The sequence below is a fragment of the Phoca vitulina genome, unplaced genomic scaffold (assembly GCF_004348235.1).
Source record: "Phoca vitulina isolate PV1807 unplaced genomic scaffold, GSC_HSeal_1.0 scaffold2, whole genome shotgun sequence".
Taxonomy (NCBI): Eukaryota; Metazoa; Chordata; class Mammalia; order Carnivora; family Phocidae; genus Phoca; species Phoca vitulina.
The window spans coordinates 26,099,552-26,124,332 of NW_022589705.1; the positions used below are offsets into that span (position 1 = coordinate 26,099,552).

General features: G+C 33.9%; 1 protein-coding gene across 6 annotated transcripts in view; it reads left to right on the top strand.

The window, feature by feature from the left end:
* The window catches only part of HFM1 (helicase for meiosis 1), a 112,658-nt gene that overhangs the window by 51,291 nt on the left and 36,586 nt on the right, over positions 1-24,781 (top strand). For all 6 annotated transcript variants that reach the window (XM_032423989.1, XM_032424006.1, XM_032423976.1 and 3 more), the window contains 10 exons: positions 3,574-3,665; positions 5,073-5,179; positions 5,279-5,326; positions 16,134-16,231; positions 16,314-16,445; positions 18,953-19,038; positions 19,269-19,352; positions 19,509-19,666; positions 21,124-21,227; positions 21,702-21,848. In XM_032423989.1, the coding sequence (XP_032279880.1) occupies positions 3,574-3,665; positions 5,073-5,179; positions 5,279-5,326; positions 16,134-16,231; positions 16,314-16,445; positions 18,953-19,038; positions 19,269-19,352; positions 19,509-19,666; positions 21,124-21,227; positions 21,702-21,848 (1,056 nt within the window). The remainder of the gene's footprint in view (positions 1-3,573; positions 3,666-5,072; positions 5,180-5,278; positions 5,327-16,133; positions 16,232-16,313; positions 16,446-18,952; positions 19,039-19,268; positions 19,353-19,508; positions 19,667-21,123; positions 21,228-21,701; positions 21,849-24,781) is intronic.

Sequence of the window (24,781 nt, forward strand, 5' to 3'; positions counted from 1 at the left end):
GCATGAGAACCAGAAGAATTGATGGTGTAAATTCCAGCCTAAAGCTGGCAGTCTTGAGACCCAAGGAGAGCCAATGTTTCAGTTCAAGTCCAAACTCAAGAAAAGACCCATGTCCCAGCTCAAAGCAGTCAGGCAGAGGAATTCCTTCTTACACCAGAGGGTCTGGCTTTTTATTCTGTTTAAGCCTTCAACTGATTGATGAAAATCATCCACATTAGGAAAGGCAATCTGCAGGGCACCTGGCTGGCTCAGTTGGAGCTTGCAACTCTTGATCTTGGGGTTGTAGGTTGGAGCCCCACATTGGGTGTAGAGATTACTTAAAAATAAAATCTTTCAAAAAAAAAAAAAAGGCAATCTTTACTCGGTCTACTGATTCAAATGTTAATCTCATCCAAAAACATCTCCACAGACACATCCAGAATAATATTTGACCCAATATAGAGGTACTCTATGGCCAGTTGACAGTTAAGTTGACACCTAAAATTAACCATCATAGCAGCTTAACATAAGCTACACAAATCTAGCTGAAAGTAGCCGAATTCTCAGAATAATACAGCACTGCACTTGATGCCCTTTTACCTGGTCTTCTCTGGGCCCAGGTTGGCCATGTACTCTGCCTTGAAAGTACATACTACCCAATGTCCAGTCTGAACATATTGTCTTTTGTGTTTATAACTCGGTAGCCTCAACTCTTATTACACCTTACACCACTAAGTTATTTTAAAAAACACACACACAAAGTGTTTATGTGTGTATGCATGCATGTATCTATGTATGTATGTATAACTTTATGAAGAATGTAACATGTCTTTTAAACTGTGTTAGTATTTTTATTAGGATAATTATTGAGGTTAGTGTTCTTTTTATGAGGTTACATGAATTGTTTAGTTGTTTGCTTCAAAGAAGGAAAGAAGGAAAGAGAATTTTAACCTAAAATGCAGTCCTAAGGCCATTTAGCAAAGCTGATGGAGAATCTTTAATTCAAAGTTCCCTATCCAAGGAGTTCTTGTCTTATAGGCCTACCTTAATATTCCTGCCATGCTTAGTCATTGGTTTGGAGCATCTCATGAGAAGTATGATCTTGGTATAAACATAGTGATAGATTCAGAGTATAATAGCTGGAGCCATCAGTCAGTCACTTCTGGTAGTAAGAGATGTGGGAGGTGTATTTCCATGGCCTCTATTTCTACCCCACCCCCCAATCCTATGGCCTTTACTTTGAAATATCCTGAATTTGCTATTATAAGAATATTCATCATTCAATACCATATTGATTAAAAGTTGCATCTTTATTTCCACCTTCACTTGCAAATCTTTTAAATTTTTTCCAATCCTTCTATTTTGACTCAATGAAAATTGAGTGGGGCTCCAACCTACAACCCCAAGATCAAGAGTTGCAAGCTCCAACTGAGCCAGCCAGGTGCCCTGCGGATTGCCTTTCCTAATGTGGGTGATTTTCATCAATCAGTTGAATGCTTAAATAGAATAAAAAGCCTGACCCTCTGGTGTAAGAAGGAATTCCTCCTTTCTAAGTTATTTTTATACCTTACCTAGGAATCTTTCATCCTTTCTAAAGACTTTTTTTTTTTTGACACAGAGAGAGAGACAGCTAGAGAGGGAACACAAGCAGGGGGAGTGGGAGAGGGAGAAGCAGCCTCCCACTGAGCGGGGAGCCCGATGGGGGCTTGATCCCAGGACCCTGGGATCATGACCCAAGCCAAAGGCAGACACTTAACAACTGAGCCACCCAGGCGCCCCTCTTTCATCCTTTCTAATAAGCCAGCAAGCATCAAGTCTTTTCTCAAACCTTTCATTTTCTCTAGCAGGAGAAACCTTATATTAATTTATAAACATCAAGGATAGGAGGAGCATCTTTAAATATATCCTAAAGGTTAACATACTTGTTCCCATGGTAACCATATTCTCTGTATCTCACACACTGCTCTCAGAAGCTGCCTTTTATGAACCACTGCATCACCCGCATTTTGGTTGAACATATCCACCAGGATCTTAATTGATAAAGTGGCTTTTAAGCTTCCCCGGCTACTTCTCTTCCTGATTCTTAGTTCTGTCAACTCTACCATGTCCTTGATGCCTGTATGTCTGATGGAATGTCCAATTCTTCCCTTCTTCAACAAAACCTATAGCAGCAGTATGCAATTTTTTCTTCCCAGCTGTTTCCTATGTGTGTTCACAAGGCTTGAAATTCTTTGTAATGTTTTTGACAGTTTGTAATTGAAACCAGTAACTTTTCAAATGAATTTCGTCTTTTGCTTACCCCTGCTTTACCCATACTGCTACTTCCAGCCAACTCAATGTTCTATTTCCAAAACAATTTGTTTTCAAACGTCAATTTAATTAAATATTGCTCAAGAATTTTAAGTGGTCCCCTGTTATTTTATAAATCAAATCCAAAATCTAAACTCCTTTGTTAGCATTTCAAGGCTCTTTCAGGCCTTCATAGTCTATTATTCATCATGTTTTGGTAATAAAAGTAGGCAACATTTATTTACTGTTAGGCACTGTGCTAAGTACTATACATGTAATATTGCATTTAATCTTCACAACAAACATATGACATATATACTTCTATTATCCCCAAATTACATTAAGAAACTGGTAAAATAACCTGCATATGATCACCTACCTACTAAGTGATGGAGCAGTGACTCAAAGCAAGTCAGTTTCACCTGAACTCATAGTCACTATCAAGCCATATCTCTCACTAAAGTATTCTAAAGATAGTCTTTTAAAAAAAAATTTTTTTAGAGAGTGGCAGGAGAGGGAGAGAGAGAATCTTAAGCAGGCTCCATGCCCAGCGCAAGCCCAGCGTGGGGCTCAGTCTCATGACCCTGAGATCATGACCTGAGCTGAAATCAAGAGTCAGATGCTTAACTGACTGAGCCACCCAGGCGACCCTAAAGATAGTCTTTAACTTTACTGTTTTGATAAATCAGTCTTGATTTTTTTACTGAGGTCATGACAGCTTTTCTTTTCTGCCAAGGCATATTATTTATTTTTAAATGCTGCTCAAGCCCCATTTTCTCTACTAAGGCATCCCACACTGACCATTTTCTCAGGTTTAATTTCTTCTGTACTTAAGCTTGTATATGTAAATATATTTTTTAAAGATTTATTTATTTATTTTAGAAAGAGAGAGAGTGTGTGTGCACAGAGTAAGGAGGGGCAGAGGGAGATCGGAGAGAGAATCTCAGGCAGACTCAGGCTGAGCACAGAGCCCAATGCCGGGCTCCATCTCATGACCCTGATATCATGACCTGAGCCGAAGGCAAGAGTTGGATGCTTAACCAACTGAACCACCCAGGTGCCCCTTGTATATGTAAATATTATCATTAACTGGATTTTGTCCTCTAGTCTGGCTATTTTTCATATAGTTATCTCCATCGCCGACCTATAAATTCTAGAAACTGTGTCTTCTAGATTTTCTGGTGTGTCTTTTGTACCTGATGCTCTTACAGGCATAGAATAGATGTTAAGGAATGTTTGTTAAACTGATGAAAAAGCAAGTTGTTTCAACTGGAGTGAATGTTTCTTTTTCATCTTTTTCCACAGAGGCAGGAAGATTGATGGCTTGGTATTACATTACATTTGAGACAGTGAAGAAATTTTGTACCATCAGTGGAAAAGAGACTTTATTAGATCTGGTAAATTAGTTGTCACTAGAAAATAAATATGTAATGATATAGTATAAAATAATAGTGGGGAAATAACTAATTTGCATATCTCATGCAATTTAAGAATGAGCAGACAAGAAAGCATTTCTGGTAGTGCTGTGTCTCTCCATCTTATATACCTTTGATCATGAGATATGGAATATTACTCTTTACAATAAATTTTCAATTGTATCTCTGTATCAGGGCTAAGAAAATTTATATACATACCCAAAGTGGGGATGGCAGCTACCTTTCAACTTAAGTGATAATGCCAATTACCTTGGTAGTGGCTACCAAGTATACTTTGTTGAGAAAGACCAGGATGATGTGGCATGATATATTAGGCAAGTCTGCTGTGAGTGATGGACAATGTTGGACATGTGTGCCACATACTTGCAATTCTTCCCTAAATCTTTTGCATCAGAATAATAGTAGAAATAGGATAGTATTGGTGATCGGCCAGAAAAAAGCAGTGATTGTGGAGAAGTGGGAGTGAAAACAAGGTTATACTAAGATATCAACAGTGAGGGCAACTTTACAGCTATAGCAGTAAATAGAACGATTGTCATGTTGTTGATACCTGAGAACTGTAGTGGTCCTTTCTCCCTTTATAGGGGACATGAATATGCAACAAGATATTTATTGTTATTCTCAAATTTAACCATTAATTTTTATTTAAAATATCTAAGTTGGTTTTTGTAATGAGATTATTATACAAAAATTGCACAAAAACTGATGAAAACTAGAATGCTTGTCTTTTTATGTAAATACTATTCTTAACTAAGGGAATCGAGAGTTGAAAATCCCTGATATTAACATTAACTAATCTTATTTTAAGTTCAGTAAGTGAGTAAGAGGATTAGAGCGGATGTTAGTTTCATGTTACAGATGTGAGAAACCAAAGCACAAGGAGTGCTTTGCTCAAAGTCATCTGGCAGAACTAGGCTCTGTAATACAAATTTCTTAATATCTAAAGCATTCTTTCCATTACAAAATTAGTGTCATTCAGGATAATGATTTGCAAACTACAGAAGGGTGAATAATAATATAATAGTAGAAATGACAGCTACATTAATTGAGTGCTTCCTGTGTGGTAGGAACAAGACTGAATATTTTAAATTTTATTTTGTTAATCTTTATGATCTTATTGGTGTAGTCCCAGTCTCTAGCATAATGTCTGGCATATAACAAGTGTTTGTAAACACTTATTAGTGAATGAATGAATCCTTAAAGAAGCAAAATGTATAAAGCGAATTTTTAATTCTGTTACACATTTTAAATGATAAAGCTGTGATATCCCAAGGCAGCTTGGAAAATAAGTAAATACAGAGAAAGAAGATGAGAGGAAAGAAGTAAAGAAGGGATATAAGTAAATGGGCAAATGATGAAATTTTATAGGTCACAATGATAGCCAGCTGCAAGGAATTTGCAGATGTGCAGTTGAGGATAAATGAAAAGAAAACACTGAATACTTTGAACAAAGATCCAAATCGGGTAACTATCAGGTATGGAAATTAAATATGTCTTAAATAATTTTTTAAAGGTTCTGTTTAGTTAAAATAAGTAGTAATAATAAAAGTTTTGCCCTGTGTTTCTATTTATAGATTTCCAATGGAAGGAAGAATTAAAACAAGAGAAATGAAAGTAAATTGGTAAAGATGATTGTTAAATGTCTTAAAATACTACCATTTGTGATTCATATTTATAAAACTTTTTTTAGTTTTAAAATTTATTTTAAATTTGTTTTCCTTAATACAAAAAAGAACACATTTACATAAAAATAAGGTGTCAGAATATAGATGTGAAATTAATGTCCAAAACCCTGACTTCAAATAAAATAGATGATTTGTGAATTTTTTAAATCAACAAACATTTTTTGAGAGTGTGTTCTGCTAAAGCAAGGTAATGATAGAAAAGAAAGTTAAGTTTGTTATCATCAGGAGTTTTCAAGTTATCTTGAATGAGAACCATGTGTATAAAGATAATGGACAGTATGAAAACACATATAATAGATGTATATTAAATGATAGTGGCATTCTGGGAGAGACAAATAGTAAAAGTAAAAACATGAGTGAGAGAATGCATATATGACAGTGGAATGTCTATTCTACCGAGAATGGGAAGTTTGTATAGAGGAATAGTAATTAGAAGATTAAACTAAGACTACATTGTAAATTGTGACTTTTACAGTTTGCCATCACAAATACAATGATATTCTTTTCTGCTTGCCTTAGTGGTTGATTTTCTGAGTATTTAGGTCTTACTGTTAAACTTTTTGACTTAGATGATGTGATTTCATGTGAGATGACTTTTTATGTACTTCAATAAAACCTGTTATCCAAAGAATTTGTTTTTCCTCCTTAGGTAGAGGAGGTCACTCTCTCCAGGATACTTCCTTACATTCCATTGAATTTTATCTCCCACATGCCTTGAAGTCCTGGAAACAAACTTCTCACAGTTGTATACAGCTCAACAGGCAGATCTATAGCTTGGACAACAGAAGTTAATGTTCTGTTTCTTAGCTATATTTTTCTAGAAATTCAAATACCCTTAGAGACTATATAGTCTAGTCCTTTCATTTTACAAATGAAGTAAGTAATGCCCAGATAAGCTGTGATTTTCCCAAGATTTTATTGCAATATTAGAGACTGAGCTAGAACTAGAACCTAGGTCTCTTGCTTCTCTCAATGATTTTTTTCCCATATACTCTGTTGCATCAGCTATTGGGTCAAATTAAATCAAGGTATATTTCCACAAGCATCTTCTTAGGAACACTTTATTTGCAGTTTTTTTTTTTTTTAAAGATTTTATTTATTTATCTGAGAGAGAGAATGGGAGACAGCATGAGAGGGGGAGGATCAGAGGGAGAAGCAGACTCCCCGCTGAGCAGGGAGCCCGATGTGGGACTCGATCCCGGGACTCCAGGATCATGACCTGAGCCGAAGGCAGTCGCTTAACCAACTGAGCCACCCAGGCGCCCTATTTGCAGCTTTAATGCTTCCATTTACCTTCCCTTAAATTGGGTCATACATTATTTTGATTGGGGCTGTCAGATTTTAGAATTGATGATTTTATAATTTTTTATAAATATCATAATTTAGTTTCCTATTATAATATCCCACCTTTCTGCATCTACTTGAGTGTGACCAGGAAGAGAGAACTGTGTGGAGTCTTTTCTTAATCCAAAATGTACAGTTTTTTGGTGGGTGATGATGGCTAATAGTTACCACTTTCATGTGTCTCTCAGATCCCTGTTACTGTGCTGAATTTCAGATCTGTTTTTTTTTTTTTTTAAGTAGATGTTAATCTTCTTAGTTTTAAACTTTTATTCTTCCAAGTTTCTGACCTTTAATTTAAGGCTGTTTTTTATTTTTCATAACTTTAATTCCCAGATCTTTTGTACTCAGCAGTAGCTCTGTTTGTTTTAACTGGTATTTTTCAATTGGCTCATAAGATGTATTTTCAAATCAGTGATTTCTTTTCTTGTTCATTTGTTTCTTGTTATTATATAAGTAAGGCATAGATTAATTTTTAAAGAGTCAAAAATTTATAAATCAGAGAGTAAGTTCTGTCTTGACCTCCCCATCTTTCTTCCCCAGAAGTAGCTATTACCAGTAATTTGCTGTGCATCCTTCCAATTTCCTATTTATTTAGCACAAGTATGTGTGCTAGTAAACCTATGTAATGTCTACTACCAAAAAAATCATAATTATTGTTCTTGTTGTGCCATGAGGACCATAGGGGAAGGGAGGGAAAACTGAATGGGAAGAAATCAGAGAGGGAGACAAACCATGAGAGACTCTGGACTCTGGGAAACAAACAGGGTTACAGAAGGGAGGGGGGCGGGGGAGGGGGTAACCAGGTAATGGGTATTAAGGAGGGCATGTGTTGTGATGAGCACTGGGTGTAATAACGTAACTAATGAATCGTTGAACACTACATCAAAAACTAATGATGTACTATATGTTGGTTAATTGAACATAATAAAAAAATAAAATAAAAAAATTCTATATCAGTATATATACACGTCAACCTTATTTATTTTAACGGCAACGTATACTTTAATAGCAATGTAGTCTATAAATATAATTTTTAACCACTGCTTTGTTGATGAAGAATTAGATGGCTTACAAATTTTTACTATTACAAATAGTGCTGAAATGAGCTTCCTGGTGTTTATATCATATTTTTCAAAGATTTCTGGGTGAAAATGTATATACATGAGAATATTTAATATATATTGCCAAATTGCCTTTGAAAAGGCTTCTCTGATTTACAATTCCCACCCATAGTGTAAAAAGAGTGACTATTTCCACACATCCTAATACTTGTTTTGTATCTTTAAAGTTTTGTCAATCTAATGGGTGAAAATTATATTTAAAAATTTGCAAATCCCTGATTATTAGGAGGAAATATATGTATTATCTGGTTTTATGCAGAAGTTTTAAACAGTTATAAAATCATACATATTAATCTTTTCCTTATAAGTTCTAGGTTTTGTCTTTTAGGAAGTTTTTTCCTATCCTGTATTTCTTAGGATTAGGTTCAACTATGTAAAACTATGTAATAAAATGAATTAACAATAGCTTGAAGAAGACAGGCTACTTTTCTTTCACAGAAGAGAGCTCAAAGTGGATAGTCTAAGGTAGATATGGTGGCTTCATGGTATCATCAGTACTTGGGTTTCTATCTTTCAGTTCTGCCATCACACATAACTTCTATTTCAAGGTCACCTTATTGTCCAAAATGACTGTGAGGTCTTCAGCCGTTACATTTGGGTATCTTCTCTCTTTTAGTAGACTTCTTGGAAGTCCTGATAACAGTTTGCACTAGTTATATGACTACCCCTAAGTGCAAAGGAGACTAGGAAATATCTTGGCAGTAGTGTGCCTAGATTAAAATTGGGGTTCTGCTATTAAGAAGGAAAGAGAGTGAATGTTGGGTAGGCAAAGCAGTCTCTGCCACAGAGACTTCTCCTATCATTTCTTCTAATACTTGCAAACCATTTTATTTTTACCTGTAGTCTTCTTATAAGGCATCTGGAGTTAATTTTTTATATGGTATAAGTTAGGAATTTATATTTTGTCCCTGAAAGGTAGTCAGAAGTGTTTGATAAATATGTTGCTATTTTCTCTTTGCCTACTGTTTTTTTTTTTTTTTTTTAAAGATTTTATTTTTTGACAGAGAGAGAGACAGCGAGAGAGGGAACACAAGCAGGAGGAGTGGGAGAGGGAGAAGCAGGCTTCTCGCTGAGCAGGGAGCCAGACGTGGGGCTCGAACCCAGGACTCTGGGATCATGACCTGAGCTGAAGGCAGACGCCTAACGACTGAGCCACCCAGGCGCCCCTCTTTGCCTACTGTTTTGAAATGCCACCTTCTCATAAACTAAATTCCTAATGATCTGTTTCTGGACACTTAACTGTTAGTCTAGTCTATTTATTTTGTTGCTATGACAATACCACATTGTTTTACTTGCTATTCTTTTATTGGAAGTTTTGTGATATAAGGCAAGTTCCTCCTTTTTGTTCTTCTAAAAATGTTTTTGGCTATTTTTCCTCCCTGTGAATTTTAGAATTAGTTCATCAAGATCTGTAAAAAGTTCTGTTGAAATTGGTTTTATAGATTAGTTTTGGAAGATTCTTGTTTTTACAGTTCTGAATCTGTCTAAGAATATGGTATCTTTCTCCATTTATTCAGGTTTTTATGTCTTTCTGTGACATTTTGTAATTTACCATTTAGTTTTATATTTCTTGGTAGGTTTATTTCTTGGTATTTTATGGAGTTTGATATTGTGAACAGAAGAGTCCTTTTTAAAAATTGCATAACATTGTATTTTGTAATCAGTTATGGATGGTATATAACAAAAACTGGGTTTTTGTTTTTGTTTTAAGGCCACTGGTTTTTCAATTTTGATTGTTTTATCTATCTTACTGAACTCTCAAGAGTACTGGAAGTCCTTCATTTGGTTTGCAGGGATTTCCTAGAGAGACAATCATATCTATAAAGAGGGATAGTTTTATCTCTTGATTTCTAATAGTTAAAACTCTTTTTTTTTTCTTAACCTGTAGGTGAAACTTCTAATATACTGTCCTTAGTTTCAGAGCAAACATCCTTGTCTCATTACTGTTTTTCAGGGTCTAGTATCCAGTGTTGCACCACCAAGGAATTCCTCACACTTTTGGGATTAGGTTCTGGGATCTATTATCTTCCTTCTCACTTACTTATATGTAAAAACAGGTTTGAGTTCAGGGTAGAGAGCAACCTATTTTGGGTTGTCATTGTCGTGAATCTGAAAGTGTCTTTTATGTTCTTTGTTTTTTGCAGGGTTTCTAACTTTTCTTGAATCAATTTTTGCTAACTTATATGTTCCTGAGATAGCATTAATTTCATCCAGCTTGTCTGTTTGACATATTTTGTTCTCTAATAAGTTAAAAATTCCCTCTGAAAATATAATGTCAACTTTCTAATTCCTAATATTATTTGTGTCATCTCTTCTTTTTCTTAATTGGATTTTCCAAAGGTTTCTATATTTTGATCTTTTCAAGCCATTTATTTTTCTATTTCATTAATTTCTAATTTTATCTTTATTTTCTTCCTTTTACTTTCTTCTTTTTGTAATTTTTTTTTTTACTATATGTTTGCTCCATTTATTTTGTTTTTCTTGTTTTCCATAAAATATTTAAGACTACAAATTTTCTAGTAAGTACCACTTTGGCATTGTTCTATAGATTTTTTAAATCTATTTCTATTCTTTTTAAGGGTAATTTTAATTTTAATTTCCTCTTTAAGAATTATTTAAAATTGTTTTTTAAAATTCTTAAAGTCATTCTTTTATTGTTAATTTCTACTTTTATTGGGTTGTAATTAGAGAATGTGGCCTGTCAGTGTTCTGCTTTATGATATATATTGTGATTTTACTTGTGGCTTAGTACATGGTTAATTTTTACGATTGTTCTGTGTGAATTGTAAATGAATATATGAATGATGTGTTTCCTAGGCACTAAGTTGTATATTTTGCCACTAAGAGTAGTTTGCTAATTGTGTTACTCAAAGTGAGATATCTCTCATTTTTCATGTAGAGTTTTATTATTCAAAAGAGAAATTTATTATATTGTTTAAGGAAAATATAGTAAGATTATATAATGGATCTAGAAATGTGACATCAGGTGATTCAAGGGAATATATACATCCCTAGAATATTTGGAAAAGCAGATAAAAAAGGAACAGGTATGCAGTAGGCAGAAGAGTGACATATTGTCTAGTTAGGTGTGGACTGTGAGAATGACTATAAAAGTTTAGTAGGAGTTATGGAATAAACAAAGGAGCAGATCATAAGGAAATCATCTTAGAATTGTGCATAAAAGGAGTTGTACTAGGGGTGCCTGGGTGGCTCAGTCAGTTAAGCAACTGACTCTTGGTTTCATCTCAGGTCATGATCTCAGGGTCGTAAAATCAAGCCCTGTGTCTGGCTCTGTGCTCAGCAGGGAGTCTGCTTGAGATTCTCTCTCTCCCTCTGCCCCTCCCTCTGCTCATGCTCTCTCTCTCTCTTTCCCCCTACCTCCCTTTCAAATAAATAAATAAATCTTAAAAAAAAAAAGGAGTTGTACTTAACCTGTATATTTAGACATATTTTAGATACTACAGAACAATAGGCTCACATGTCCATGTTGCCTTTCTTGTCCTATCTTGTCCTATCTGCTGCTAGATGGAAAGGAGCTGGGTAGATGAGTCAACTAACTGTCCTATTGAATGCTTTTTGCTTTTAATTCTATTTTGTCTAATATTAATATTGCTAGTTTTATTTTGTATATCTTTTTATTCTTTTTTCATATTGTTTTATTTTAAATATAATTTGTATAGATAACATATAGCTAGATTTTGTTACTATTTTTTAATCCGATCTCAGAATTCTTTTGAGGAATTCAGTACATTTACATTTATTATAATTACTGATATGTTTAGACTTACCCTTATTTTATGTTTTCTTAGCGTTATTATTGCTTATTTCTTTTTTCTCACTAATTTTTTTTCTTTTGCCTCTTCTGCCTCTTTTTGGATGTATCAAGTTTTCTTTGTTTTTGTTCTTCTAGCTAGCTCTTCCTTTAAAATTCTATATTGCATATGTAGATTTGTATTTTTCCACCAATATCTATAGAAAATGAACATTTTAAACTTACCCCTTGTGAGTCAAAACCTTACCACATTTTCACTTCCCTCCTACTTTTTGTTCTCTCCCATGTTTATTCAGATCTTTGGGATTTTAGTTCCAGTTGTTACTTCAAAATATTTTAGTGTGCATTAAAGATTATAGACTTACCTAATTTTTTTTCACTGATTTCTTTGCTTACTTCTTGCTTTTTAAAATTTCTGCCTTCCTTTTTGTTACATATACAGTTTATTCTGCGGGTACATTCTTAAGTAATTTTTTTTTAAGATTTTATCTATTTATTTGACGGAGAGAGACACAGCGTGAGAGGGAACACAAGCAGGGGGAGTGGGAGAGGGAGAAGCAGCCTTCCTGTGGAGCAGGGAGCCCGACAGCCTAAAATATAATTTGCCCTTTCATTTGAATGAGTTTGGCTAAATTATTCTTCAGAAATTTCTTTGGGAAAAAAAAAAAAAAAAAGAAATTTCTTTGGTAATGTTCTTCTTGCATCCATTCTTGGTGACCCAATTTGTTTTGTTTTCAGTCTTTTGTTAATAACTTTTTTCTCTCTTTGGAATATTAAAATAATTTTTTTCTTTATCTGTGTTAGGAAATTTCACCATGAAGGTCTGGTGTGTATTTTTATTTTTTATTTTGGGGACTCTCTTAATATGTAGACTTGTATCTTTCTTCAGCTCTGGGAAGTTTTCTTCTATAAGTTAATTATGTCTCTTTTATTCTCTCTGTTCACTCCTTCTGGAACTCCTACTAGATGAATTTTGGAACTTCTGACTCTCTCCTCCACGTTTTATACTTTCTCTCCGAGCGTAGAGTCTGCTTGTCCCTCTCCCTGTGCTCCTCACCCCCACAATCTCTCTCTCTCAAATAAGTAAATAAATAAAATCTTAAAAAAGAAAAGAATAAAGTCTCCTTACCTCTCCTGGGTGTTTGTTATTACCTAGAGCGCTGACCTGCCTCTCTGGCCTCAATGTCTACACTCCTGTGTTAGCCTCTTAAAACATACCACAACTGCCTAATATTTTTCACAAATGAGAGAGTGGCAGGGGTGGACTACCTACCTGCTCAGAACACTACATCAAAAACTAATGATGTAATGTATGGTGATTAACATAACATAATAAAATTAAAAAAAAACAAAGAAATACCACCTGTGGGGGGAAAAAAAAGAATACAACATTTCAGTAAATTGCTCAGACAAGTATCTCAGGACTCTTTCTCCTTAATCTGTTGATTTTTTTTTTATAAGGAAAGAGTTTTTTAAAAAATTGAAGTATAGTTGACATACAATGTTGTGTTAGTTTTGGGTGTACAACATAGTGATTCAACAATTCTACACATTACATGATGCTCACCATGATAAATGTAGTTACCCTCCATTGCCAGTTATTACAATATTATGTCTATTGATTCTTCTGCATGTGTTATGGATAATTTCCTCCAGTTTTATTTTTCTCATAGATTTGATCCTCTTCATAGATTTTATTTCTAACATTAAACTTTCTGGTCTACCAGTGGCATGCTTTCTTGTTTTCCTGTAGTCTTATGGCTGGAGACATACACACATAAGCACACATATACGTATGTCCATCCTTTCAGGGAATTTGAAGAAGAGTAAGTATATAGAAGGCTCCATGTGCTATCTTGATCCTTTGTCTAAGGTGTTTCTTTGGGCATTCTTATTTTATGCTTAAGCAGAAAAAAATGGCTTCAGAATAACTCTTCTCCTCTCAAAAGTGTTGTACAGCTTCATAATACACCTTTAACTTTCCTTCATTTGCAGGATTTCTTTTGTTATTGTTCTTGTTTATAGTCTTTAATTGAAATGATGAAAGAGGAAATAGATCTATTTAAAACAAAACCAAATAGTTACTTTGGTCTAGATTAAGATGTGGTACCTGAGTTAGGATTCATTTGAGGGATTTCTATTCTTTATACACAAATCTTTTTGGAAAAATCCTTCCTTTACTAAGTTGGCCAGGATACAGAAGTCTTTTGGAAAGTTCTTGTATCATTTTTATTAGTTTGCTAACTAATCTTAGTAACAGGGCTGTATCTAGCTACAAAGTTGACTGAGAAATACAATCTTCGTGTATAGGTAAGAACAGATAATGGGACAGTCAGCTAGCACTTTCTGTCATAGGTATGCAAAGCATCTAATGTAGTTCCTGGAGCTAAGTATTCAAGAAATAGTTATTAATAATTATTATTATCTTTGGCTGAGCCGTTTAAGATCTCTCCTGGCTGCACCAGTTTGCATTCCCATCAGCAGTGTACGTACAAAGGGTTCCTTTTCCTCCATATCCTCACCAGCACTTGTTTCTTGTGTTTTTGATTTTAGATGTTCTGACATGTATGAGGTGATATTTCATTGTGGTTTTGATTTGCATGTCCCTGATGATTAGTGATGTTGAGCATCTTTTCATATGTCTGTTGGCCATCTGTATGTCTTCTTTGTAGAAATGTCTATTCATGTCTTCTGCCCATTTTTAAATTGGATTGTTTGGTTTTTTGGTGTTGAGTTGTATAAATTCTTTATATATTTTGGATATTAACTCCTTATCAGATATATCATTTGCAAGTATGTTCTCTCTTTCAGTAGGTTGTCTTTTTGTTTCATTGATTGCTTCCTTTGCTGTGAAGAAGCTTTTAATTTTAATGTAGTCCATTAGCTGTTTTTGCTATTGTTTCCCTTGCCTTAGAGACTTACCTAGAAAAATGTCAGAGAAATTATTGCTTGTGTTCTCTCCTAGGATTTTGATGGCTTCAAGTCTCACATTTAGGTCCTTAATCCATTTTGAGTTTATTTTTGTGTATGGTGTAAGAAAGTGGCCCAGTTTTATTCTTTAGCATGTGTCTGTCCAGTTTCCCCAACAACATTTATTGAAGAGACTGTCCTTTTCCCATTGCATATTCTTGCCTCCTTTGTCAAAGATTAATTGACCATATAATCATGGGTTTATTTCTGGGCTCTCTGTTCTCTTCCATTGATCTATATGTCTGTTTTTGTGCCAGTTCCATACTGTTTTGATTACTATAGTTTTGTAGTATATCTTGAAATCTGGGATGGTGATACCTTCAGTTTTGTTCTTCTTTTTCAAATTGCTTTGGCTATTCAGGGTCTTTTGTGGTTCCATACAAGTTTTAGATTATTCTTTACAACCATTTCTTAATAGATAATATAAAATAACTTTCAAAAGATATACTATAGCCAAAAGAATTAAATAGTCTATAGTTTCAGCTATATGCATCCATTCTGAGAAGTGAGTTGGTTACTACCTTCTGTTTTCACATATTGTTTGCTAAAACTAAACCATGAAATATAACTATTATTCTGCTCTCTTTGTATACCTGACTTATCAAGAGACCTTCAAGAAATTAATATAAGTCTGATAATTTTAGTTAGATCCATAGGGTGAGTTGCACATCATTGTCTGGTTAGAAAAGTAAACAGGCAAAATGGGATATAGTAGGTACAATGTACGTTAGTTCCTTTTCTCCCTTCTTACCACCCGCTCCTCAAATTTTGTAGCCAAGCAACTGCTAGTTTCTAATAACTAATATGTTACCAACCTTCATATGTTGATCAGAATCTTCAGACCTAATACTCTGCTTGTCACTCATAGGCACTTAATAAATATTTGTTTGTTACACAAAGTGCCTTGCTTTTCTATAATAACATATATGTAGAGCTAAAAGAACTCTATTGGAGGAGAATATGACAACAATTTTAGATGTGTTGAGGTTAAAGAAATAGTCTAAGTGAGAGTGCCCTGTAAGCATTTGAAATTTATCAATCTAGCGATTATAATGAAAGTCTTGAGAAGAAATGAGATTTTTTTTTTTTTTTAAAGATTTTATTTATTTAGTTATTGGAGAGCGAGCGAGAGAGAAACAGCATGAGAGAGGAGAGGGTCAGAGGGAGAAGCAGGCTCCCCGCTGAGCCGGGAGCCCGATGTGGGACTCGATCCCAGGACCCTGGGATCATGACCTGAGCCGAAGGCAGTCGCTTAACCAACTGAGCCACCCAGGCGCCCTAGAAATGAGATTTTTGAGAAAAGGAGAGGTTGAGGGAATGAAGAAGAGTAGAGGAATAAGAAGGGGACTTTTAGAGGTTGGAAAGAAGTTAACAATGACTTGTAACAATAATGATGCAAGATAAAGAATCATCTAGGGTCACAGAAATCAAGGCAGAGAGGAATTTTAAGAAGAGATACTTCAATCAATGATGTCAAATACTATGAGATAATAGTTTTTAAAAGAAAATCATGAAATTTCTTCTTTCCTTCATTCAGTCTTATTCAGGCTCAGCTAGGATGCATTCCCATTCAAGACTTTGCTTTGACACAAGATACCTCGAAGATTTTCAGAAATGGCTCACGAATTACAAGATGTATGTTATAGGATTAATGGATTTTCAGTATTTTTCCCAGTAAACTATTATACTAGATTTAACATTGGAAACTTTTTTTTAGGGTTGTCAGATTTTGTGGCTGTTCAAGAAAAGAAGTTTGCTGTACTATTGAACAGTTTGATATTAGCTAAATGTTTTAGATGCAAACTTTGGGAAAACTCTCTACATATATCCAAACAGCTGGAAAAAATTGGTAGGTACTGAATACAGGCAGCAATTTGTCAATGTCTGCAGTTTATTTTGTTTTTCATTGTTAGGAAAATTATCCTATGGTGTTTATAGACCTTAAGAAAAAATGTGTTTGTAGGTATAAATAAGGTACTGAACTTTACTTCTCTTGAAAATCTGATTTTCATTTTCTCCTGCCTGAAGGATTCTATTTGAAATCAATTGGGAAACTAATAAAAATGAATGCTCTTTTTTTTAAGATTTTTAAAAAATTTATTTGAGGGTTGGGGCAGAGAGAGGAGAGAGAGAGAGAGAATGAGCAGGGAGGAGGATCAGAGGGGAGGGAGAAGCAGACTCCCCACTGAGCAGGGAGCCCTGATGTGGGGCTCCATCCCAGGATCTTGAGACCATGACCTGAGCCAAAGGCAGATGCTTAACCAACTGAGCCACTCAGGCGCCCCCTAATAAAAATGAATACTCTTATTTTTAAATTTGTTCTCAAGTCAAGAGTGAAAGTTTGTTTTAGTAATTAGGTAACTATGTGTTGCTGTCTCTTCCACTTTTATGATTGTTTTGCTCTCAATGACAAGGTACAGAGCTAGCAATCCTAGCCATTCCTAATTCATTACAGAGAATTATGTCACTTATTTATATCTTAACTTTTTTCTCTTTTTTTCAGTAATAGGACAATATTCGCACTGATCTTCATAGAGATTCTGTAGACAAAAGATTGTGCCTAATTATTTCCTATCTATTGAGATCTAGCTGAAGTTATGTACTGAAAAAGTCTAGAGGGTGCCAGTTACAAAGACTGGGGTATAACTAAGTACTCTAGAGTTCTCCAGTTTGGTGCCTTTGATTTTGTGATCCTATTCCTCCTTCTCTCTAAGAAGAGAGTTGTTATTCCATGACTGACAGCTTTGTTAGCTTTATAATTTTATATGCATCTTGGGGACGTTAAAAAATTATATATTCGGTTATTAGGGATTGTCTCATTATTCCTTAGAACAAAGATCTCCAGCTATTTTGTGAGGAAGTGCTTTTTTATTTCCTTGAAGTTTGAAATCAGTGGGATAGCAGAGAACTGACCAGTCCTGGGAACTGGGGTGAAGATGGGGATTAGATGGTGAAAGTAAGGTCAAATTAGAGGAGGGGTTCTTGACGTTAAGACTCACCTTTCTACTGAAGTCCTAGCGAACCAGATGCTGCACCCATCTCAAAAAGATGAGTTCTAAAGTGGGAAGGAGGTTCCATACAACATTTAGGAAATAACAACTTACAGAAATTTAGAAATTAAGTTAAATGATTATTAAGAAAATTTTCATTATATTTGAAAAAGAGTCTTTCTGACTTTCTAGAATATTGTCAATCAGGCATCATTTGCATCCTATCTCTTCCAAATTGTCGAACACCAATGTGTTTTTTACACTTACTCAGTATGGCTGAAGAAAAAGAAGCAAAAATTGCCCACCAAAATTCATACACTAGAAAAATGGGAGAATCAAAATAAAAAAGCAAATCTAAGTTCTTCCTGAGCATCAGGAAAAAAATAATGAATACAAATTGATTTTCAGCAATGTTTATAAAAAATTAAAATTCAAGAAAAGTTTTGAGGGAAAATGAACATGAAGGAATTATTAATACTAGGAGTTGTATCTTAAGAAAGAATAAGAGAAATTCCCAAGGATAAAGGTATGGAAAAAGAAATAGTGTAATATCCCCACCAGTAATATATGTGCCTTAGGCAAGATTGTAATATTTTGGAATTTTATACTTCTGACAGTATCTCCTATTTCAGGGTTTGGTTAAATTCATTTGTGAGTGTAAGAATTTTAAATTCCAGTTTCTTAAAGCATAAAGAAACAGAGACAGTGCAAAGATGGAAGTGAACTTGATATATTTGAAGAACAAAATCAAAGCAAATGTGGCTAGAGAGTAGTCAGCAAGAGGAGAATGGTAGGAAATTAAATGGGACAGGTAGGCTGTGGTTAAGTCAGATAGGTAAGGGAGTTTGGTCATGGTAAGAAATTGTCACTTTATTCTAAATGCAATGGAAAGGAATTGGAAATTTTAGACAGAAGAGTAAAATTATCTGATTTCAGTACAGAAACCTAGAACTCTATTTCTAAGATGGAAATAGAGAGCCATAGCTTTATGAAGCAATATTCCCATCCATAAATCATGTTGTCTTTTTTTCAAATATGAGTGTAATACGTAACAGTAGGAATTGCTTGGTACTTTCTCTATGGATGACATATGATAAAAATAAGAGTTAAATCATCATGTGGACCAAAGAGTTCCTCTTTCTTCTATTAAGCAAATACATGTTTTATTTCAGTTTGAAAAAATAAATATGAACAATTGAATGTCAGAGCCCAAATAATTGAACTGAAAACTTTTTTATAAAACTTCAAAAATTAGTTATTAATCTGGATCTTTAAAAAAACTTTTTACTAATGTCATTGAAAAGTTAAGTATAGATTTAGTTTAAAATGGATTGTTTAAAACTGCTATTTGATTAATTTTCCACAGGTATAACATTGTCAAATGCAATGGTAAATGCAGGTTTGACCTCCTTTAAAAAAATAGAAGAAACAGATGCAAGGGAACTTGAACTGGTATTTAATATTCACTTATTCCTAATGTTACCTGAATTTTACCTAAATTTTAAAGCCTACCTTTTATATCTTTATTTCTTCTAAAAAATTGTTTTCCTCGTCATAATCATAAGTATTTTAATTTAAGGTTTTGGGTAATAAGCATTATTAAAACTATTGATGCTAAAAAGTGTTTTACTAAAAGAACTTCTAGTCTTGTGGTAAGAATATAATGATATAAATGTTTTTAGATTTTAAATAGACACCCCCCTTTTGGAACGCAAATAAAAGAAACAGTGATGTATCTACCAAAATATGAACTTGAAGTGGAACAGGTAAATATTTTTTGGGTTTTTTTGTTTGTTTGTTTGTTTGTTTTTTAGGTATTTTCATTGTCTTTTCAGGAATAAAGCTATCCATAGCTGACTTGGAGCTGAATAAGAGTAGTAAGGTTATCTTTAACACTTTTTATGCCTATCCTTTTTTTAAAGATTGCAAGATATAGTGATACCATGGCGGAAATATTAGTGACCATTATATTAAGAAACTTTGAACAGCTACAAACTAAAAGAACAGCACCAGATTCTCACTATGTTACCTTAATCATAGGTGATGCAGATAATCAGCTGGTTTTTAAGCACAAAATTATGTAAGTGTACAATTTCCATTTGATTTTATTTCTAAGCATATACTATGAAAGAAAAATTCTGCTGAGAAACAGTACTAAAATCACTGTGGGATTAATTAAATTACATTTTCCTTTCCCTGAAATGGAGTAGTTTCTTGTCTGTTAAAGAAGGTATTAACATTGGGTCTGTTGTCAGTACTCAAATGAACAAAGTGTGAAATCTATCACCAAGGTTTGAAACAAGTGAATAAATGACCTTTAGGAGTAGCTATACCCCACTGTTGTTGAACTTTCTTATTTTGTTGCTTTTCCCCAGTCATTCACAACCTTACTACTCTTTCATTATCTTCCTCCTGCTCCTTCAAGATATACCTAATATTTCCAAATTAAAATCCAACAAACTACTATAGCTCCATGGTAAGATCAGGCAACCAGTTCAAATATATAAAGGAGGTACCTTCCCTTACACCTGATTCTCTAGCATGCCATTCTATGATTTTTACATCAGCCTTTTTTCTGATACTGTTATTTTCTCCCAGGATGCCACAGGCAAACTCTAAGGTTAGCAGTTATAGGTATAGCTAATATTTTTTGAGCTCTTTGTAGGTTCCAGATAATGAATTGTTTAATCTTTGTATAGACAGATGCTATCATTATCTAAATTTAATAGAGGAAGAAATTGAGACCGAGAGTTTAATTAATTTGTCTAAGGTCATATAGGTAGTTTATAGCAAAGTCTAGATTTTAACCCACGCAGTCTTACTTCAGAGCCTATGCTCCTAATCATATTACTTTACTTGTGAGTTCAGGATTAGCAGTGACTCTGAAATGGGAATCTCATTGTTGCCAGAGCATTGGAAGATACCTTCCCAAAATAGTCTATTCAAGGTTCCTAAAGGGACTATGGTGCCTAATAGAACATCCCTTTCACTGTTAACCACTTTACTGCACCTAGCTGTGACACATTTATAGAGAATATGTCATTGTACAAATCTTTGTTCTCTGTGACAAGTCTGAAGACAGTCTTGACTATATAAAGCTAAAATAAGTTCAATCACAAAATTGGTTGCTGGTTTGTGATGTTATTGGATATAGACTATTTTATATGAATTTTAAAGATACTTTTCAAGTTCTCACAAATTCGTGTATCCTATATATAGCCATTTAAAAGTGGTAGTGATTTAGGGGCAAGCTCATGGGTTGTTGATATCAACTATATATTCAGGTGGGCCTGAAATGAGGCAATGCAACTTGGAATCAGCTGTTTGGTCAATGTGTAGTTAGAAAATTATGGTTGCAGTAGCCCCATTGACACTCCATTTCTCCCTTCTCAGAATTTGCAGCTAGTAGTTTTCAGTACTGACTTCAGTTTACTACCAGATAGGACCTATCTAAGGGTCAATCTGCCCTTGATGATTAATGTATTATTTCATTTAGTATTTGGATCACTATTTAAATGATATGTTATTCTTTTTCAGGGATTCTATTTTGCTAAAAGCTGGAAATTGGACTAAAAAGATTGATGTGAAGAGAGCTTTTAAATCTGAAGATCTTAGCTTAAATCTAATTAGTTCTGAATATGGTCAGTTCATTGAAGTAATGAACACATAAATGTAAAGAATATGATAACATTTAAAAATTTCCTTCATGCTGAAACAGAAAAACAATTTAAATGATATTGTGTAAAAATAAGTTATTTAAATAATATGAATAATTTTAAAGGAAGTTTCATGTATTTAGATATGTAAAAGATGGCATGGACTAAGATAAAAAAATTAAAATTGTATCTGTTCATTTATAGGTATTTTATTTTCCAAGATAATAAAATTTCAATTGTTGTAGGAACATTGATTTTTATTTTTATGATGATAGATGTATAAATTTTAATTTGTTATATTTTTTAACTCTTGTTTTTTTTACATTTTTATTTCCTGGACTTGTTAGCTCTTTCATTTCAAAAGGTATAGAAATATGAGGGATAATAAAAACAAATAAATGATCTCATGGCTAGATTTATATGACTTAAATCCTTGTATACTTTTTTTCCTTTTTTCAGTTGGACTTGATATTCAGCAGAAATTTACAGTCTTTTACTTAGGACCCAAGAGGCTTGGAAGTCAAATAATTATGCGAAAAAAATCAGAAACAGAGATTTCCCATTCGAAACATTCAAATAGATCTACGGTATCAGGACCCAATAAAGGTAAATAGCTATATTTATTCCTGTATTTCATTAAAGCAAAGTTACGGCTAGGGAGGAGTATCAGTGTTATAGTACTACTCCATTCAGATGTAGATACTTGGGAATTAGATATTTAAGCTTCATAATAATTACATTAACAATATATAGTAGGAATTCTTTCTTACAACTAATATTTGTCAAACTGGGGTGATATTTGGAGCACAAATTATTTGACTAGTTTTTGATATACAGTGCCCCTTTTTCATACCCACTCTATTCTTATGGACATTGTTGGGGAAGAGCAAATGATATATAAGACTTTATAGATTTGATGAGGCAAACCAGGTGACAGTGAACTTTAATTTTTTTTATTATGGAATATTTCAAACATACACAGAAGTAGACAGACCTGTGTAATGAACCCTTATGTACTCATTACCTAAATTAAACAATGATTAACTCATGGCTTATATTGTTTCATCTATACCTCTCTTCAGTTTTCCCCTTCTATATTTTGAAGAAAATTGGATATCATATCATATCCCCTGTAAATGTTTCAGTATATATTTTAAATGGTAAGGATTTAAGAAAAAACATATATTACTCTTACACATAAAAAGCTAATAGTAACTAATATCATCCAATCCTGAGTTAATATTCAGATTGCTAATTACCATATAAGTAAGGGGAGCAACTAATAGGTACTGAGGAATGTGAAAGCAGTGGTTCCTACCAAAGTAACCTAGACAGTTATGCTTTCTGAATTGGTAGTTATAATAAATAGTAACTGCAGTGAAAGAAGGCAGGAAGAGCACATATAGAATTATTCTGTGAACCCATGAACACTCATCTCCTCCTCTTTAAAGAATACAGAAGAGGGTGCCTGAGTAGCTCAGTTGGTTAAGTATCTGCCTTTGGCTCAGGTCGTGATCCTGGTATCCTGGGATTGAGCCCCGTTTTGGGCTCCCTGCTCAGCCGGGAGTCTGCTTCTCCCTCTCCCTCTGCCTGTCCCCCTGCTCATGTCTCTCGTGTGCCTCTTTCTCTCAAATAAATGAATAAAGTCTTAAACAAACAAACAAACAAACAAAGAGCACAGAAGAGCTAACATTTCTGGGTAGGATGCAGTAGTTTGTGGCAGGCCAGTGCATTCACAGTAACAACTATAAAGCCTACCTAAGTAATAAATATTATAATTTTTAGGACATCTGTGAAAGCAGACTAAAGGAACTAAAATTCTAGAGGGAGAACCATTTCAGGACTGAGGAGTCAAGGACCTGTAAGCTCTTAATTAAAAGCCTGAGTATGCCGTGCTCTCAGAAGGGGTTTATGTGATCAGCCACTCACCATGTTTGCCTGACAGAGGAAAAGGGAAACCTTCTTTGGTGGAAAATATAATCTGGAATCTACAGACACAATGTCTGCCATACAAAAAAAAATGATGAGACCTTCAAAGAGGCAAGACCATATGACTTATAATTAACAATATAAAGAAATGAAGCAGCTCTGTACATGATTCAAATAAGAGAGCTAGCATTTAAAGATTGTAAAAAATAACTATGATTAATATTTTCAAGAAAATAAAGGAAAAAAATAAATGTATGAAAGGCTGGGAAATTTCACCAGAAAATTGTAATCCATACAGAGATTTAAATGGACTTTCTTGAATTGAAAAATACATTATCTGAAGTGAAAAACTTATTGGTACGTTTAATAATGGATGGGATATAGCCAAACTCAGGATCTGTGAACTGTTAAACATATCAGGAGAAAATATTCAAATTAAAGCCCAGAGATAAGAGATTGGAAAGAACACACAAAAAAAGCATAATACTCAAAAGTTCTAAAATATGCATAATTAAAATCTCTGAAGCACAGAAGAAAAAGAATGAGACAAATGCAATATTCAGAGACAATGGCTAAGAACATTCCAAAATAATGAAAGACATCAACTCATAGATTCAGAATTTTAGCAAACCCCAGGAGACTAATGCACAGAAAACCACAACTGGGCATGTTATAGCAAAATGCTGAAAATCTTAAAAGCAGACACAGAAAAACTACATATTAGCATCAAAGGAGCAACAGTGAAACTGATAGCTGATTTATCAACTATGATGATAGAAACAGAAGGTAATGGACCAACAGCTTCAAAATGCTTTAAAATGCTGCCAACCTAGGTTTCTGTGCCCAGTGAAAAATATCTTTAAAAATAAAAGTGAAACAGAGACACTTTGAAGAAAAGCAAAACAAAACAAAACTGAAGCACTCCATCACTATTACTAAATTTATTGGCCTGCAGTAAAAGAGATACTAAAGGGAGTTCCTTAAAGGAAAATGACCACAGATGAAAGTGCAGAAATGCTGGAGGGAATGAAAAACTGTAGAAATGGCAAATAAATGGCTAACTATAAATCAACTATTTTAAAACAGTAATTGAAATGACTTCTAGAGTTTTAAATATATGTAGAATTAAAATGCAAAAATGTTCTTACCTCAGGACTATAGCACATCAAATATGAGGAATATAGAAGGACAGAAATAATAAAGAGAAAAGCAGAAGTGAATGAAATATAGAATGTAAATGTACAACAGAAAAATCAACTAAGTTAAGATTTGGTTCTTTGAAAGGATGAATAAATTTAAAAAGCCCTTATCAAGACTGATAAAGAGATAAATACAAATTAATATTAAAAATGAAAAAGGGGATACCATTACAGACATCAAAAAGATAAAGATATTGTGAATAATTTTATACCAATAAATTTGACATAATTTGGGTAAAAATGAACAAATCCTTCAGAAGCAAAACTTACTGATGGAAAAAATAGAAAATTTTAGTAGTCTGTTACTAGTAATGAAATTGAAGCAATTAAAAATCTTTCCACAAAGAAATCCTGAGGGTCAGGTGATTTCACTGGTGAATTTCCCCAAACATTTAGGAAAAAATAATATCA